At 35.3% G+C, this 17,632-nt stretch overlaps 1 protein-coding gene across 3 annotated transcripts in view; it reads right to left on the reverse strand.

Annotated features, from left to right (window-relative positions):
* Nucleotides 1-17,632, reverse strand: part of Oxsr1 (oxidative stress responsive kinase 1) — a 97,493-nt gene that overhangs the window by 11,365 nt on the left and 68,496 nt on the right. For all 3 annotated transcript variants that reach the window (XM_026405793.2, XM_026405802.2, XM_026405810.2), the window contains 4 exons: nucleotides 16,967-17,015; nucleotides 16,319-16,384; nucleotides 10,925-11,047; nucleotides 2,235-2,270 (listed from right to left, as the gene is read on the reverse strand). In XM_026405793.2, coding sequence (XP_026261578.1) covers nucleotides 2,235-2,270; nucleotides 10,925-11,047; nucleotides 16,319-16,384; nucleotides 16,967-17,015 — 274 coding nt within the window. The remainder of the gene's footprint in view (nucleotides 1-2,234; nucleotides 2,271-10,924; nucleotides 11,048-16,318; nucleotides 16,385-16,966; nucleotides 17,016-17,632) is intronic.

Here is a 17,632-nt window from a genome sequence, read left to right on the forward strand (position 1 = left end):
GGATGAACCCAGAGGACACTGTGCTAAGTGAAATAAACCAGTCAGAAAAAGACAAATACTATATGAATCCACTTATATGAAATACCAGAGTAGTTAAATTTACAGAGACGGGAAGTAGAAGGGTGGCTGCCAGGACAAATATGGAAGAAAATGGAGAATTACTATTCAATGGGTAGAATTTTAGTTTGGGAAGATTAAAAAGTTCTTTAGATGGTAGTGATGGTTGTATTCCAGCATGACTATATTTAATGCTACCAAACTAAAAATGATTAAGACAGTAAACTTTATGTCATATAAATTTTGTCATAATTAAGTTAAAAAACAATGTAATGAGTATAAGAATATGAGTGAGAATTCACATGGAGAAGTTATTTAGCAAAAGCACAAGAAGAACACTAAAAAGAAAAACTATAATAATCTATAAAATACCTTTTCATTCAATTTCTGAGAAATTATCAAGTTTGGCTTAATTAGAAGTAACAAATAATTCTAAAACATCAGCAGATTAAAACAACGTTATTTTTAACTTTACTTTTTATTATTTCTTACACATACTTCAAGTATATCTCTGACCAGCATGAGTTCATCCCTTCATTCAGTCAAGGATGCAGATTATGGCAGCAAGATTAAGGAAACACAGAATCACAGAGTGACTCTTCTGCTAACTTTACATTGGTCAAAAGAACTGACATGACCATGCATAATTTCAAGGGTCAAGGACATACAATTCTACTAATGTACCTGAGGTACAGACTTGTACACTGCTGATGGAACTGCATACTACTGCACTGTAGAAAGCAGTATGGAGATTCCTCAAAAAACCAGGAATGAAACCACCATAATGACCCAGCTATCAAATTCCTTGATATTTGTCCAAAAGAACTAAAATCAGCATGCAATAGCAATATAGCAGCACAATTCACAATAGCCAAATTATGTAATTAACCCAGATGCCTATCAATAGACGAAGGGAGGAAATGTGGTGTATACGCATACACACACACACACACACACACACACACAATGTAGTTTTACTGAGTCACAAAAAGAATGAAATTATGGCATTTGTTGATAACTGGATGGAAATGGAGAACATTATGCTAAGTCAAATAAGACAGTCTCAGAAAATCAGGGTCAAATGTTTTCTCTCCCATGTGCAAGCTAGAGCAAAATAATGGAAAGAAGGAGGAGAGGACAGGATTTCATAAAGTCACAGGGAAGATTTCATAAAGTCACAGGAAGAGCAGAAGAACAAGATCAAGTGGCAGAGAGGAGGGATGGGAAAGGAGAGAAAATGCAGAATGTTTTTTTTTTTTAAATTGAACTATGTGCATATACATATATACCACAGGGAATTTCACTTTTATGTATAAGTACAAAGAACCAATCAAAAATAGATGAGCAAAAGAAGATCAGTAGGAAGATCATGCATGTACAAATTTGTCAAGATGAGCCCAACTATAATGCTCTAATAAAAAACTGAAGTATAACAAAAATACATATATTAAGGTAGAGAATTTATTTTCTTTGTACTAGGGCTTGAATCCAGGGTGCTTTACCACTGAGCTACATTCCCGGCACTCAAAGAGGCTGGCTTTTAACTGGTTATGCTTCTGCCTCAGCCTCCCAAGTAGCTGGGAGTAAAGGTATGTGCCACTGCACTGGCTCATTTCTAAATTATAAAGTTCTATGTACATGAATCATGTATATAATTGTACATACAAATTGCGTGGTATGTACACAAATGAAGTGGGAAAATTGTTTAAGAGATACACTTGCCTTTAAACCAAATACTGAGCTCAGAATGGGAGATGCTGCCAGAGGAAGAATATGTACAGAATGGATCCATGAAATTATTTTTCTCAGGTAGTGAAAAGAAGGAAAGCCAACCTAACTGGATTCTGTTTAGTAACATTTCCTATTACACTGAAACAAACTACAGAAAATACAATTTACCCAACAAGAGAAAAAACTGAAAAAACTTTCAAAAATGTATAACAAATTCCTGGGCAGAGTAATGCATAAAGATTGCTTCCCACTTCAAGCAGCGCAAACCAAAAAAGCAAATCATGAAGTTAAGCAAGCAAGGACCAACATTCCAGGCTCTTAAACCAACTTTTAAAATGTAACTTGTATAAAGGCTCATTCCCATTTAGGCACACATATAAAGACTTTTAAAAACAAAACAGAAGCATATATAAAACAACAAGGATTTAATAATTGCAATTACTTACCTCAGAATTTGTTAATGATTCTTTCACTCGAGGAGACTAGAAGAAATACAGAAAAGGATGCTTGTTAACTCAGACTTAGTTTACTTATAGTCAGTTCCAGGTAACTTCAAGTAATGTTGAATGCAAGTCAATTTTACTTCATTCTGATTCATAAATTAACTTATAAGTTACTACAGTGAGTCTTCTGAAAAAAGAAAACTGCTATGATACAATTGTATTCTTTGTCTAATTAGCCTATAATAAATGTATCAATATACTTACTGTATTTAAAATTTTTTACAGTTTCAGCTATATAATTGAAGAGATGATGGGGACTGTCATTAGTTCTCAGGCAGTGGGGAGGTCACATTCAAAGTAATATGAAAATACTGTGTGCCTAAAATTCTAGACCAAATAAACCTCAGGCCAGCTATCCAACACACTCTCAAAGCACAGATTTGAGACAAGTGATTGAGGACTCTATGGAGAAAATTCTTGAAACAAAATTACAGAACAATGACCTGAAAGTTACTTTTCAAGAATCTACTACCTACAAAAAAATTCGACTGGGATATATATAATAGTAATGACTAGAAATTAGGAAAGTTGTGGTAGTATGGAGGCAGCAGATAGAGGGATACTGGATCAAGTTACCCAAACACAAGTAAAGAGAAGTCTAGTGTTATACAAAACAGTAGAGTGGCTAAGGTTCACAATAAGCAATAATACTAGAAGAGCTTGAAAGCTCGAAACACAAAGTACCGATGAGGAGACAGAAACATTAACCATTCTGATTTAATCAATATATGTAATACACATGTATTGAAATACTGTACTGCACCCTATAAATATATACAAGTACTATGTGTTAATCAAAAATTTGAAAAAGAAATGCTTAAGGAAATGAAATGTTAATGATTTGATCATTATACTCGAAAGACATAGATCTAATTATCATCCTGCATCCCATAATTTTGTCAATTACAATAATAATTTTTAAAAAGTAAGGAGAGGTTGGTCATGGTGGCACATCCCTGTAATCCCAGCAATTCAGGAGGTTGAGGCAGAAGGATAGCAAGTTTGGGGCCAGCCTAGGCAATTTAACGAGGACCTGTCTCCAAAAAAAGAGAGAGAGAGAGAGAGAGAGAGAGAGAGAGAGGGAGGGAGGGAGAGGGAGGGAGAGAGAGAGAGAGAGAGAGAGAGAGAGAAAGAACGAACTTGGGAGAGCTGCTCTGGGTTCCATCACCAGTATTATTAAAAAAGAGAAGGGGAGGGGGCAGGGAGAGAGAGAGAGAAAGTAAGGAGGAGGGGATGCCTCCTACTACCCCTTACTCTTATTGCTAGATATTTAGAGATCTGGTACATAAATAAATGTGGGTTGTCTGATTCTGGGATCCAGACATTGTCATTTCAAAAAGAACTTACCTCTGCACAAATATTAATGTATGGCAAATCCTACCAACTATGGATTTAGCCAGGCTACTTGAAAGGCCAATTTAGGTTTTATAATTTTCATCACCATTGTATTAAGTAAAATCAAGGTTCAGATAATAGCTAAAGTTATCACAGCAAGTAAGGGGCCGACCAAAACCCTTTTTAAAACACTTCTCTATTTGAGGGTTCTGGGGACAGCAGGGAACAGGGTATACCCTAGTGATAGAGTGCTTGCTTAACGTGAGCCAAGCCCTGGGTTCAATCCTCAATACTACTGGGGCAGGGGATTCTGTATTAGGAAATAATTCCAAGTTTTATTTCTCTTTCTTTTACAGAAAAGATGCTACAATAATAACAATACAAAAGATGCTTTTTTTTTTCATCATGTAAAGTTTGGGTGCATAATAGATATTTAAATCACTTTTCCTGTACCATGTGAGAATAAGCTGCATATACCATGGTTTACCACTTATGTGTGTTTCCTAAGAACAGAGACATTTTCTTAAAAAGTTTCACAGTACAGTTTTTTAACTTCAGTAAATTTAACAAAGATACCATACTTTTATCTAATTTACTATCCACAATCCAAATGCCAGCAGACCCTTATGCTCCTTATAATCTTGTGATTTTCTTCCAGTTTAGGATGAAGTCTAGGATCATGTATTAATTACATTGTCACCGTTTCTTTAGATTTTTAAAATCTGGAATATTAACATTTTAAAAGAATATAGTACGCACTACCATACCACTACTTTAACAGAATATTATTTACTTGGGATTTGTCTACTGTCTCTTCATGATTAGACTTACATGAACATCCAGCTGGAAATCTGCATAGTGATGTGTCGTTCATAGGGTATGAAATCTTCATCTGCCCCCACCAGTGAAGATTAATTTAATCACCTGGCCAAAGAGTTTTCTAAATTCTCCAGTAGATAGCAACTATGATTTTTTCTTTATCTAGCAACTAAAAGGTAATCTTAAAAATATCCTACTCCTCAAAACTTCCCTCTGTATTTGATGATTCTTCCCCGATCCAATGACAATGGCTATAAAATAACAATTCTTCTACCTCCAATTTTCGTCTCCACATTTACCAGACAGCACTTGGCAGTTCAGCGTAATGAAAAAACATCTTTCTCCTCATTGGTTTATGTATCTATTTATAATTGGTACAGACTCAAAGATTCCTATTTTTAAAGAAATTATTTGAATGGTTAAATTGTACCACACTGCTTCAAGCTGATTTCTGCATCATTTATTCCCTCAGACATTTTTTTTTAACTGGTATAAAAAGATATTCGTGATTCATCTAACATTTTCCCTGTCCTGGAACCACTCATTTTTCTAAGAGCCCAGTTCTTTTAGTGGGGAATGATATCAGAGAAAATTATCTGGACATAAGGTGTGCTCATTGTTATTGTGGTATCTTTGTTTCTAGGCCTTTCAATAGACAAAGCTTGAAAATACATTCAAGCATATACATACTTACATACATACATGTGCACATACACATTCAGATCACACACACACTTCAGAAGCCTGAATCCACACCAATGCCTACAATTCAAATCCACCTCCACAGAATCTTTTCTCATTTCACATTTGTACGTCTCTTCTTCTTTCATAGTTAGAATCTTGGCTCCCAAGAACATTAAGCCATTTACTCATTTGCTTAACCCCATTATACAAAAGAGTTTCAGAACTGCTTTGCATGTACAAATATGAAAAAAATCATAATAAAAGGAGTTTATGATTTATCTGAAGTTTTCCCTCTCCTCTACCAACTCTACGACTGAAAGAAGATAGTCAATTACCATGTCCCTAAATTACCTGGATTAGTTGTTTTTGTACCTCTTCAGTAGTTTCATATTCCCTTAAAATACAATTGTAGGCTCCAGCTCTGTCAACAATAGGTAACAAGGAGCTAGATTTACCCTTCTGTCTGAAACAATAATCAAAAAAAAAAAAGGAGAGAAAGGAAACAAAGAAGAGCAAAGCAAAGAAAAACAATAAATGTTTTCAAGATACTGAAAAACAAAGAAAGAGTGTGATCCCTGAAACACAGGAACCACCTTGAGAGTTTTTTGGATGCTGTGGCACAGAGAAGGGGAACCTAGGTGGAATCCAATTAACTGCATGAATAGAAGAAACAGAGCTACAAATCCAAGGAGGCCAAGACAGATAAGATAATAAGACAGAGTACTAGGGAAGAAAGAGCTACATAATGAGAGAACCCTAGAGATCTGCAGAGGATTCCTTTTGAATATTTAGCAGAACACTTATCAATGCATATATGTGAGAAAACAACCTGAGACTGAGGGAAAAACATATTTTCAACTTACTTTACTATATAATCCAGAATATAGCTCAAGAAGATCTACCAGAATACAAAATGAGTGCCATGTGACAAGGTAAAATTCACAATGCTTGGCAGCCAGTCAAAAATCACCAGGTATGAAGATGTAGGAAAACACTCCTGTACCAATATGAAGAAAGTTATAAAACAAGTAAAATCAATCCAGAACTGACATGGATGTTAGGATTAGCAGGAAAACCCGTTAAAATAGTTATTATAAATGTATTACATATCTTTAAAAGGTAGAAATGTGGAAGATATAAGATAAAAAAATAAACTTCTAGACAATTAGAACACCTGCAATATAGACTGAATAAAATTAGTAGCAGATTAGAAATTACAGAAGAAAATATACATGAACTTGAAGGATAGCATAGAAACTATGAAAAATTAAAATAAAAATTAAAAAAAAATTTTAGTTGTAGATGGATATAACATCTTTATTTTTATGTGGTGCTAAGGATTGAAACCAAGGTCTCACATGTGCCAGGCAAGCACTCTACCACTGAACCACAACCCCAGTCAAAAGAAGAATCTTTAAAAAATAAAAAGACAATTAATGAGCTCTGATACCACTTTGACCAGCTTAAAAAACATGTTAATAGAAGAAAGAAAAATTATTTGAAGATATAGTGCTGAAAAATTTCCAAACCTGACAAAAACTTATAAATCCACAGATCCAAGAAACTCAACGAAGCCCAAGCACAAAAAACATGAAGAAAAATACATGTTGCATATTGTAATCAAATTGTTCAAAGCCATTTAAAAGAAAAAAAAAATCTTCAAAGCAGCCTGGAAAAAAAAAAGATACATTATTTAAAAAAAAAAAAGGGGGGGGTGGGGTGGGGTTGTGGTTCAGTGGTAGAGTGCTTGCCTGGCATGTGTGAGGCACTAGGTTCGATTCTCAGCACCACATCGATGACTAATAAATATTTAAAAGAGAGAGAGAGAAGAGTGTAGCCAAATTTCTTAGTGGAAACAGGGAAGATAAAAAATAGTGGAAAAACATCTTTAAAATACTGAATACAGAATAAAAATGATGTATTTTAAAATAACTAGAAGAAAGTTCCCAGTACATAAAAATGATTAATATTTGAGGAGATGGAAGTGCCTGTATTCTTATTTAACCATTATACACTGTATACAGATACTGTACTATACTCCATAAGAGGTATAATTATGTCTCAATAAAATACATATTTCTAAGTCACAATAAAATTAGAAAGACTTGATTATAAACATAGTTTATAGTGAGATCAGAGGCAACATATTAATATATTTTAAAGTTTTTAGTTATAAATTTTCACAACACAATACAACAAACATTAAAAAATTGCCACATAAGGGCTGGGGATGTGGCTCAAGCGGTAGCGCGGTTGCCTGGCATGCGTGTGGCCAGGGTTTGATCCTCAGCACCACATATAAAACAAAGATGTTGTGTCCGCCGAAAACTAAAAAATAAATATTAAAATTCTCTCTCTCTCTCCCTCTCTTAAAAAAAATTGCCACATAAAATACAAAATTAAATAGAAAAGGAACAAATACTCTATAAAGACATTTATCTCTTCCTATACTTGCTTCCTCTGTCAACTAGGAGGACATTGATAGCAAGAATTAAGACTATATTTGATACTCAAAAACTTGTAAGAGTATCTGATACATGGTATAACAATAAATAACCTGTAAAAGTGTTGAGAGCCACAGCCGAAGGGGCCCCAGCAAACTTTCAGACTGCCAGCTGATGATTGGCTCACAGCGGATGTATCTTCATCCCAGTGCCGGTGAAGACAATGTAAATTGTTAAGAAAATTGTTTTCTTTTAGTGCCTAGTGGAATGTTACATAATTTTTTCTTTAGCCATTATTGCCAGAATTCCTATCTTCATCCCAGTGCCGGTGAAGACAAAGATAAGACCAATCTACAGCTTCTGCAATACCCATCACAGAACTGCTTGCAGAACTTTTGCCTGGACTATGTATCACTTATATGCATTGTGAACTATCTGTTGGTGCAGCGACTTGTGGTAGTGTTGGGGTATTTTTGCTGATGATGTCATCGGTGGTACAATTTTTCCAAAAGGAGCTGTCAATTGGCTTGGTGAATCTTCCTCCCTTCTGCTTGTCATGGTCATTCAGCTAAAATTTGGGGGCCAACAGAGGTGAGGCAAAGAACCTTACCCCCCCACCCCACCCCCCCACTGGTACAAAGACCTATCCACAAGTGTGGCTGTATACTGGACCGGTAGTCAGTGACGGGTAAGATCCAATTGCAATGGTACCAACCTAAGATAGGAGGCTCACGCCTTGAGGTCAGCTCATCCGATAACCGGTAAGGACCATATGTACTATTGGACAACCTAAGGCAGGCACGGTCCCTAAGCCACATGCTTGTTGTTTAAACAGAGAGGGGGAGATGTTGAGAGCCACAGCCAAAGGGGCCCCAGCAAACTTTCAGACTGCCAGCTGATGATTGGCTCACCGCGGGCCCAGCAACTTCTAGCTCATTGGCTCCTCTGCGGTGATGCTCATTGGGCTGTTTCCCCGCCCTTTCAGACTGCCAGCTGATGATTGGCTCACAGCAGCCCCAGCAACTTCTAGCTCATTGGCTCCTCTGCGGTGATGCTCATTGGGCTGTTTCCCCGCCCTTTCAGACTACCAGCTGATGATTGGCTCACAGCAGCCCCAGCAACTTCTAGCTGATTGGCTGCTCTGCGGTGATGCTCATTGGGCTGTTTCCCTGCCCTTTCAGACTATGGAGCTGTTCATTGGGGGACTTTTTTGGCTTCGCCCACACGACCCAGCCAATCGGCCAAGAGCAGGAGGATTGTGGGAGGTGAAGAGTCTTGTGGTTTTGGGAGAGGCTTGTGGGAAGCCGGTGGTGGCAGTTGGGCTCTGAGGGTTTTCCTGAGGAGCTGTTTTGTTTGGCTAAATAAAGTTAGTTTCTTTTGACAAGTGGCTCCTGATTGTGCCCAGCCAGACTGTGGCATAAGAGGATCTGATGTATGGTATAATAAATATTTGTTGATTGAAAAAATACTGAAAGAAAAAGCTATCAATCAAGAATTCTACAATCTGCAAACCCACTTTTTTTTTTTTTTAAAAATAAAGGTAAATGAGAGATGTTTTCAGTCACAAAACCTTAAAAAAATCCTCACCAGCAGATCCACCCCACTAACCCGACCCCCACATACATATGCACACACACATTAAGGGATGTCCTCCGGGAATAAGGAAAGTAACAAGTGGAAATCTAGATCTATATGAATCCTTATTTTGAACGTGAACTTTGTCAATGGTTTGACAAAATAAAAATTTACGAAAATAACAATATGACTTTTTGCCTTCTTAGACCTGTTAATATTAAAAGTTTTCTTAACATCGAAACATCATTGTCCCCATCAGATCATAGTATATTCTTTTTTTTCCCCCTCCCTGCTAGGGATTGAACCCAGGGCCTCATACATGCTAGGTTAAAAACTCTACCACTCAGCTACATTTTCAGCTTCTATCATGGTATATTGTCTTCTTAATATAGTTCAACTTAGTTTTAAAAGATTCATTTTCTTAGAATTCATGGTCTCAAAAACATCTATAAATATAACATAAGAAATGTTGAACATAAATTTACTTATTCAGTAGATAAGCCTATAATTTTCTATGATATTTAGACACTAGCGTGTTAGGTTATGAAAATGCTAGTGTAACTAATTTAGAAGTACGAAATTTCTCTTTCTGATAGATAGCAGGTAATAATCAGAGAGTGAAAAGCTACAATTTATCTTTCTAAATATTTGTTAGAGGGAAAATAATATCATCATCTCTTTCACAGGGAGGAAGAACTACAATATTCATGTAGCTCTAGGTTCTATTAGAAGCTTTAATGTAACATTACACAAGAGCATCAATGTGACCAGAGAGGAGTCATATGAAAAGATAAGGAAAAAAGGATGCCATGACCTCACATTTGTTAAATAATAAATTCAATTACATGCAACTAATGTTTACAATTCTTATCTTTTACAGAGCTTTTCCAAGCTTAGAGCTTAATTAAGTTTTGCCAATTTTCATTGGCAAAGTCAACAAATAACTCAGCAAAAGGACTAGACTCCAAGACTTCAATTGATAAACAAGTTCAACAAATATTGAAGGTTGATAACAGAGTGGTAAGTATTCACAGTAGAGTAGATCCTGAAAGTAAGCAGTGGTATTACCACTATTCCAATATTCATCTCACAAAAAAGATCCAGCAGGCAAGGGTATGACACTTACCTTTACACAAACTTCTGTTCTTGAGAATGAGTCCCCACAATCAACTTGAGGCATTAACTAACTTTAAGTAAGAATTATGAAACAAACAAACTAAAAGGAAGGCCCTTGTCTTTGAGGCTTCTAACAAAAATTAACACACACACACACACACACACACACACACACCCCAGACAGATAATCCAGGACACCAACTAAAGAACAGTACACTGGCAGAAGGACACAGACTTCAGGGACAAAGTTTTTTTTTTTTTTTTTTTAATTGGCAGGCCTTCAAGTTCACTATTCTCTTCTGCAATGTCTAATTAGCCATTAATCCTACCTACTGTATTTTTTCATCTCAAACATAGTTTTCATCTCTAAATTTGGGTTTGGGTTTTTTTTGGTTGTTTTGTTTGTTTTAAATTGCTGAGGTTAGCTCTGGTCACTGGGATCACAGGTGTGCACCACTATGCCCAGATTAAATTTGGGTCCTGTTTAAATAGTCTAAATATTATCATATTCAAACAGATGCACCAAGTCCAATTTTCCATGCAGAATGAATTAGACACCTGCTAAGTTTTTCAAAGAAACGCGGCCAGTTAACACTCGTACTCTACATTTTAGCTGGTTAGGCTGAACAAGAACCACATACAGTTAAATACAAAACTTGCCCTGAGTTGTGAAATTGCCGCTTTTCCTTCTTCGCTTTCTTCATCAAATTCATCATCACTCCATTCCCAGCCTCCATCCTCTGTTTTGTGAAGACGGCCACTGGAACCTGGTACTCTCCGAACCTGCACATTAGAAACAGATGTGGATTGTTTAACATTTACTAAGCAGAAAACACAACCACACCCCGCCTCTATCATTTCAACCTGCTAAATGAATAATTATTTTCCTTATGAGTAAGTATTCCCTCGTAAGTTCATACCCTCCAAACCTTACTTGCTCTCTATTCACAATCTCCACTTATCAGTCTTTAGTCACAACCTTCTATACTGAGCCCAAACAACATAAAAACATTTTCTATGCCTCTTCAAATCTGACTAATGTGTTAATGTCCTGAGACAGTTAAGAAATAAAAGGTTTTGGATCTCAAAAATAAAACCAAGATAAAGAGTATTCTTTCATTTTTTCAATTTCTTAAATCAAAATTATACTTGAAAATAGTTTACTTTCAACTCATTTTAGCTTATTATTTTAAAATAATGAATCACATTACTACTTTTTTGGTTTTAGGAATTATCTATGGAACGTTCCACTATGGAAGATGACAATTTTCACTGTATTATCAACTCTGTACTCTTTTTTCAAGTTACGCTCTAATCTTGGTTAGATCAATACTTGGTATTTACATCACATGATTATACATACATGATATCACTTTTGAGCCTTACTATAAATTACGATTAGCTCTCTTTGCTGCGTATCTTGTTTTCCTTGAAGTTAATATCTACTCTTTCAGTTGGGTAAATCTCCTCTCCCTCCATCTGCTCCAGCCAGCCTAGTTTCATATCAGGGCTAATTCAGATGGTGCTCTACCATAAGGCAGAGGATTGTGCTTCCTGGGTCATACAACTGCCCTCTTTTTAGTTTAAGTGCTTCCTCCACATTTATTAAAGTCAGGCATTTCTAAACATATCCTGTCTGTATTCCCACATTTCATTCACGATTTGGTAGACAAAAGGAATCTGAGTTAGAAATATTTTCTCCCTCCAAATTTTGAACTGTTCTACTACACTCTGGCTTACTGAGGTTATTGTGACTCCTGATCTTTCATATCCCCCACCCTCCCCCACCCTCCCCCACCACTCCGTGCCCAGCATCTTAAGAGAGTACTATACAAATATTGCTAGTGCAGAAAAAGATCAAATTTCAAAATCACGGTATGTTTCTACTGAAAACCATTGTGCTTATTAAGCACAATCACAAAGTTGAAAAAAATCCTAAATTGAACACCATCTGTACTTCATTATTTTTATTCCTGAATGATATCCCATTGTATGGACATACCATATTTTATGTATTCATTCATCAGTTGATGGACATTTCTGTCCATTTTTCAGTTACTATAAATAATGTTGCTATGAGCACTTATGCACATTTTTGTGTGTACATATGTTTTCAATTCTCTTGGGTATGCCTAGGAGTAGAAGTGCTGGGTTATATATAACTCTGGCCATTTCAGGAACCCTGAGGCTATTATCAAAACTGCTGCTCATTTTACATGCCCATCAGCAATGTATAAGGATCCCAGTTTCTTCACTTCTTTACCCACAGTTGTTACTTTTTTTTAACGATAGCCATTATTAGTTGGTGTAAAGTATATTACTGTTATTTTAATTTGCACTTCTCTGATGGCAAATGATACTGAGCATCTTTTAACGTGTTTATCAGCCATTTGTATATCTTCTTTGAAGAGGTTTCTACCCAAATCCTTTGCCCATTTTTTTCAACTGAGTTGTCTTTTCATTATTGAATTGAAGGAGCTCTCTATAAAGTTCTGATTCAAGTCCCATTTCACATTGTGGTTTAGAAATACTTTCTCCCACTTGGTAAGTTTCTTTTCACTTTCTTGATGGTATCTACTGAAGCACAAAAGTTTTTCATTCTGATGAAGTCAACTTATCAATTATTTTCTTTTATTGTATTTTTGGTGTCATAGCTTAGAAAGCTTTGCCTAATTCAAGGAAGGTCCCAAAGATTTATTCCTATGAACAAGTCTCTCCTTCCCTAGTAAATACAATCCAATACCCCCAGTAGATTCTTGAAACCAAAGATAGTACCTAATCCTATATATACTGTTTTTTTCCTATAAAGATACCTATGACAGTTTAATTTATAAAATTTTGTATTACTAGATTAATAATAACTAATACTAATATAGAATAATTATAACAACACTCCTCAATAAAATTGCCAGCATTATTATTCTTATGCTTTAGGTATATTATTGAATAAAATAATGGTTACTTAAACACAAGAACTGCAATACCACGATAGTTCAATCTGATAACTGATATGGCTACTGAGTGACTAATGGGCTGGTAGCATACACAGCATGGATATGCTAAACAAAGAGATGGTTCACACCTGGGACAGAGCAGGACAAAGCAAGATTTCATTGTGCAGAATTTTCAACTTATGAATTATTTCTGGAACTTTCCATTTAATATTTTCATAGGTAACTGTTTATCATAGGTAACCAAAGCTAAGGAAAATAAAACTGCAGGAGAGAGGACTATTGTATTTTCTTTCAAGAGTTAAAGCTTTAGCTCTTACATTTAGGTCTACAATCTAATCTAAGCTAATTTTTTTGCATGGTGGGAGGAAAGGACCCAACCTCATTCTCCCAGTTGTCCCAGCACCATCTGTTGAAGACTGTTCTTTACTAATTGAATTATCTTGGCACAAATGCTTCTTTTTTAATAGTATCATGTTCTTGTTTTATGAAGGCAAATTCTTACCTCTGAAGAGTTATGATTTTATTTAAGGAATTTTCCTCATATACCCTTCGATCCTAGATGCCTGCACTATTGCACTATTAAGATCCAGAAACTAAAAAATCAATTTGAAGCACTAAGCTTTTAAGGGAGTAAAATTTGCTGACTATGAGTTTTGCTGCAAAAAGATCTGGGTAGGCATTTCACAGGAGAACCCTAAACATCTGTACCTTTTAAATTTTTCCTCTGGGGCTAGTTGGATTGATCTTGATTAGATCTTCCAATATTCTGTCTGAAGGACAATAAGCTTTAATGCTTATGTTGAAGTAACTGAATAAAGTAATATGACTGAAGAGTTTTAACAGTATGTACACATTCAATGAAATATCCATTTTCAATAAGTTATTTCTATCTTCAACTATGCTTGGTGTCCTTTAGTATAAATACCATTTCTTTTATCTTTCTGCAGAATAAACTTCAATATAATGCCTAGTGTACAGCATGGAGTGAGGGACAGGAACTGTCAACCAATCTTCTGGCTTTTGGCCCTACTTATACTCTAAAGGTACCTGGTATTGCTACCGCACCTAGGTTTAGGGGTATTGCTGTGTAAGGCAGGTTCTAAAACTTTAATGATGATTTAGCAATTGGAGTCCTCTGACTTGCCAAGTCCCTTACCACTAGCTTATTGACATCATAATTTTGAAAACTTGGTTGCAGCCTTCATTTCTCTCATATTTTGTCAGTTTGGGGTTTATGAATTTTCTTTTAATTTTCTTAACATATCTTTTATTAAGTAGAGAGTGGGAATAAATGTAGATATTCACTGTGCTATCTTTTTGAGGGTCCATCTTCCTAAATAAATTACACTGAAGATATTAAACATCTCTCTCAATTGGGATTTATTGCAAACAATTATAAGCATAAAGATTTTAATATGCATTAAATTATTTATTGGATATCTACAGAGTGTCAGGAACTGATCTAGGCCTATTGAAGATACAGCTACAAACAAAAGTCCTTGATCTCACTAAGCTTTTGTTCTAATGAAAGATAGTAAATGTCAGATGGTGATTAAGTCCTTTAAAATATATATATATATATATAAAGTAGGATAAAAGAACAGAAAGTGATAGGAGGGGACTATTTTAAGATAATCAGAAAAAACTATTTTGAGGAAATGAAGCTTGAGTAGAGACCTGAATGAAATGGAAGAATGATGAGCCATGAGTGTCTGACCAAGTAACTATCCATGAAGAGTAATCAATCTTCAAGATTCCATTTCCTAGAGATGACTTAATTGGCTTGGCATTACACTACTTATGATGCTTTTTTTTTTTTTTAAGTCTCAAGGTAATTCTGATGTTAACAATGGATATAACCATTGAAAAAGCGGGGGGGGGGGGGGGAGTATAGCAAGTCAAAAGATCCTAAGGCAAGAGGAGAAATTTTTCCAGAAGGGAGGTAGTATAACTCTTTAAATGTAGGTTTGAAAGTTAGAAAATAGTAACCTGGTACTTCTCAAGAACTCCTTGTGAAGAAAAGAAGGACCCTGAGTGGTTATCTATTTGTTGGTTGGTTGGTTGGTACCAGGAATTGAATCCAAGAGCACTTAACCACTCAGCCATATCACCAACACTTTTTATATTTTAGTTAGAGACAGGGTCTTGCTAAATTACTTAGGGCCTCACTCAATTGCTGAGGCTGGCTTTGAACTCATGATTCTCCTGCCTCAGCCTCTGGAGCTGCTGGGATTACAGATGTGTGCAATCACACCCAGCAGGAAGGAACCTTAATAACAAGATTTAAGTATCTAAGTCTGCAGAAGATATATCTCTATGAAGTAGAGACAAGTTAATTGTGCTACCAGTGCTACGAATATCATTTCAAAGTGTTAAATATACTTTTCTGATTCTTTATCAATAAAAACTTCCTAAATAACATCAGAATTCCCAAGTACTGAAACCTATGGAGGTGAATAAGTCACTTATTAGATTTGCTCGAACTTCCCAGACAATCCTACCACCATGCTCCATGAGGTACAATACCTTTCTTTACCTTCTCCCTCAAGTCTAACATCAGCAGAAGCCAGCTGGCCTCATTTCCTTTAGACTGGATAAGTCTGTGTTGAGGAAAAGAAGGGAAAGGGAAGAAAGGGTTTTTCTCTACTGGAAGGAAAAACTCACATTTGCTCAAACTGAGATCTTAATGCATTTCTATGTTCACATTATGACCAAAGTTCTCAGAAATGACTTATGTATCAAGGTTCTTTTGGTCTTTCAGTCAAAGCAACAAAGTTTGCAGTTAGCAGGTACTGCAGCTATAAATGCTACATAAAATCACAACTCACTCAAGAAGCTGGAAAGCATGATTAAACAGGGGTCAGAATTAACTCACAGATTACTGTCCAGCATACCTTTGTATTCCAGTAGATAGCAGAGTAATGCCCTAGCATATGATATTTGTTGGATGAATATACCAAAGAATGCTTTAGAAAAGGTTGAGAGAAAATGAATAATCCTGCTTCAGTTAACAGAATATTAATTAACATTTACTTTCAAAATAAAAAATAAATCAACTCTAAGAAATTTCCTAAGAAAACTTATTAGATACTCCATTTACCTTTTTAGCTCTTTCAGAAATGGTAGGTGCTCTCTGCAATATTTTCTCTTGAAGAAATTCTTTATTCTGGAGGGGAAAAATAAGTATTTTCTTTTTATAAAAATTTTTTGTTGAACCAATAAAATTGACAAAGAAATGTTCATCACAATTAATATGTCTTATGAAGTAGTATGAAACTACTATAGTACATTACTGCCATGGTTTTAGAAACTGAGATAGAGCTTCCAATATGTTGAATAAACCATTATAGAAAGTTTGCTTTATTATATGGCAAACTTTGTTGATCCTGAATTTCCAACTATAATAACATACCACTATCTCTGGGAAATAAATGATTCACAAATTAAGTAGTAAACCTTGAAATGAGAGTTCAATGTTTTTCACAGATTATAATGGCAAAAAATTATTAAATATTGCTATGATAAGCTTAACTTGACATTTAATTTATACCATAAAGATATTTACTGAATTCCAAAGCAAGTGTCTTATATACCAAAAATTGTATTCATAATACCCTCAGTAATTATTATTTTATCTTCTATCATTCTTCCACACAGAATCACCTTAAGAAATACAACTTATGAACACTGAACATAATATGGTAGGATCATATAAACACATATAAAATCAAAAGATAAAATATCCTACCTTAGCTTTCTGGAAAAATTTGTGCCTTAATAGTTCTGCTGCTGTTGGTCTAAAAGCAGGAAAAAAAAAACAAAACAGTTTTTGCAGTATATTCAAGTGCAATGTGAGTTTATATCTTCAAAAATGAGAAAATTACTTTTTGAGCAGCAAAATAAAAACTGAGTAGGCTCCACTTTCCTTAACCTGCTAAAAAACAAAAGTAGGATAATCTGGATATAAGACATCAAGTAGAATAAAACACTCAAATAGAAATGTTTTGATAATAATTAAGACATTCTTTGAAAATTTCATTAGTGAAATGTTGTTTCTGGAAGAACACTTCCAACATATTTACTATTTAATATTATTATTTCCCAAGAGAAATTATTTACTCTAATTTTTTAGCAAAGCATAAAAACATATTTAAGATCACAAAGAGGAAAGTGAGTTACATTCCTAGACTTGCTAGTCCTCGAGGCATTGGTTTCCTACTGAAAGGAAAAACTCTGCTTCTTGTCACAAGGCTGCCTGACAAGTTTCAACTTAAGGCAACTAGATTCTGAAAACCAGATTTCACAATTTCCCTTAAAAATCTGAAGATTTGGGCCAGGGATGAAGCTCAGTAGTTAGTAAAGCACTTGCCTAGCATGTCCAGATCCTGACTTCAATCTCAATATGAGAAAGAAA

Source organism: Urocitellus parryii, chromosome 3 (genome assembly GCF_045843805.1).
Source record: "Urocitellus parryii isolate mUroPar1 chromosome 3, mUroPar1.hap1, whole genome shotgun sequence".
Lineage (NCBI taxonomy): Eukaryota > Metazoa > Chordata > Mammalia > Rodentia > Sciuridae > Urocitellus > Urocitellus parryii.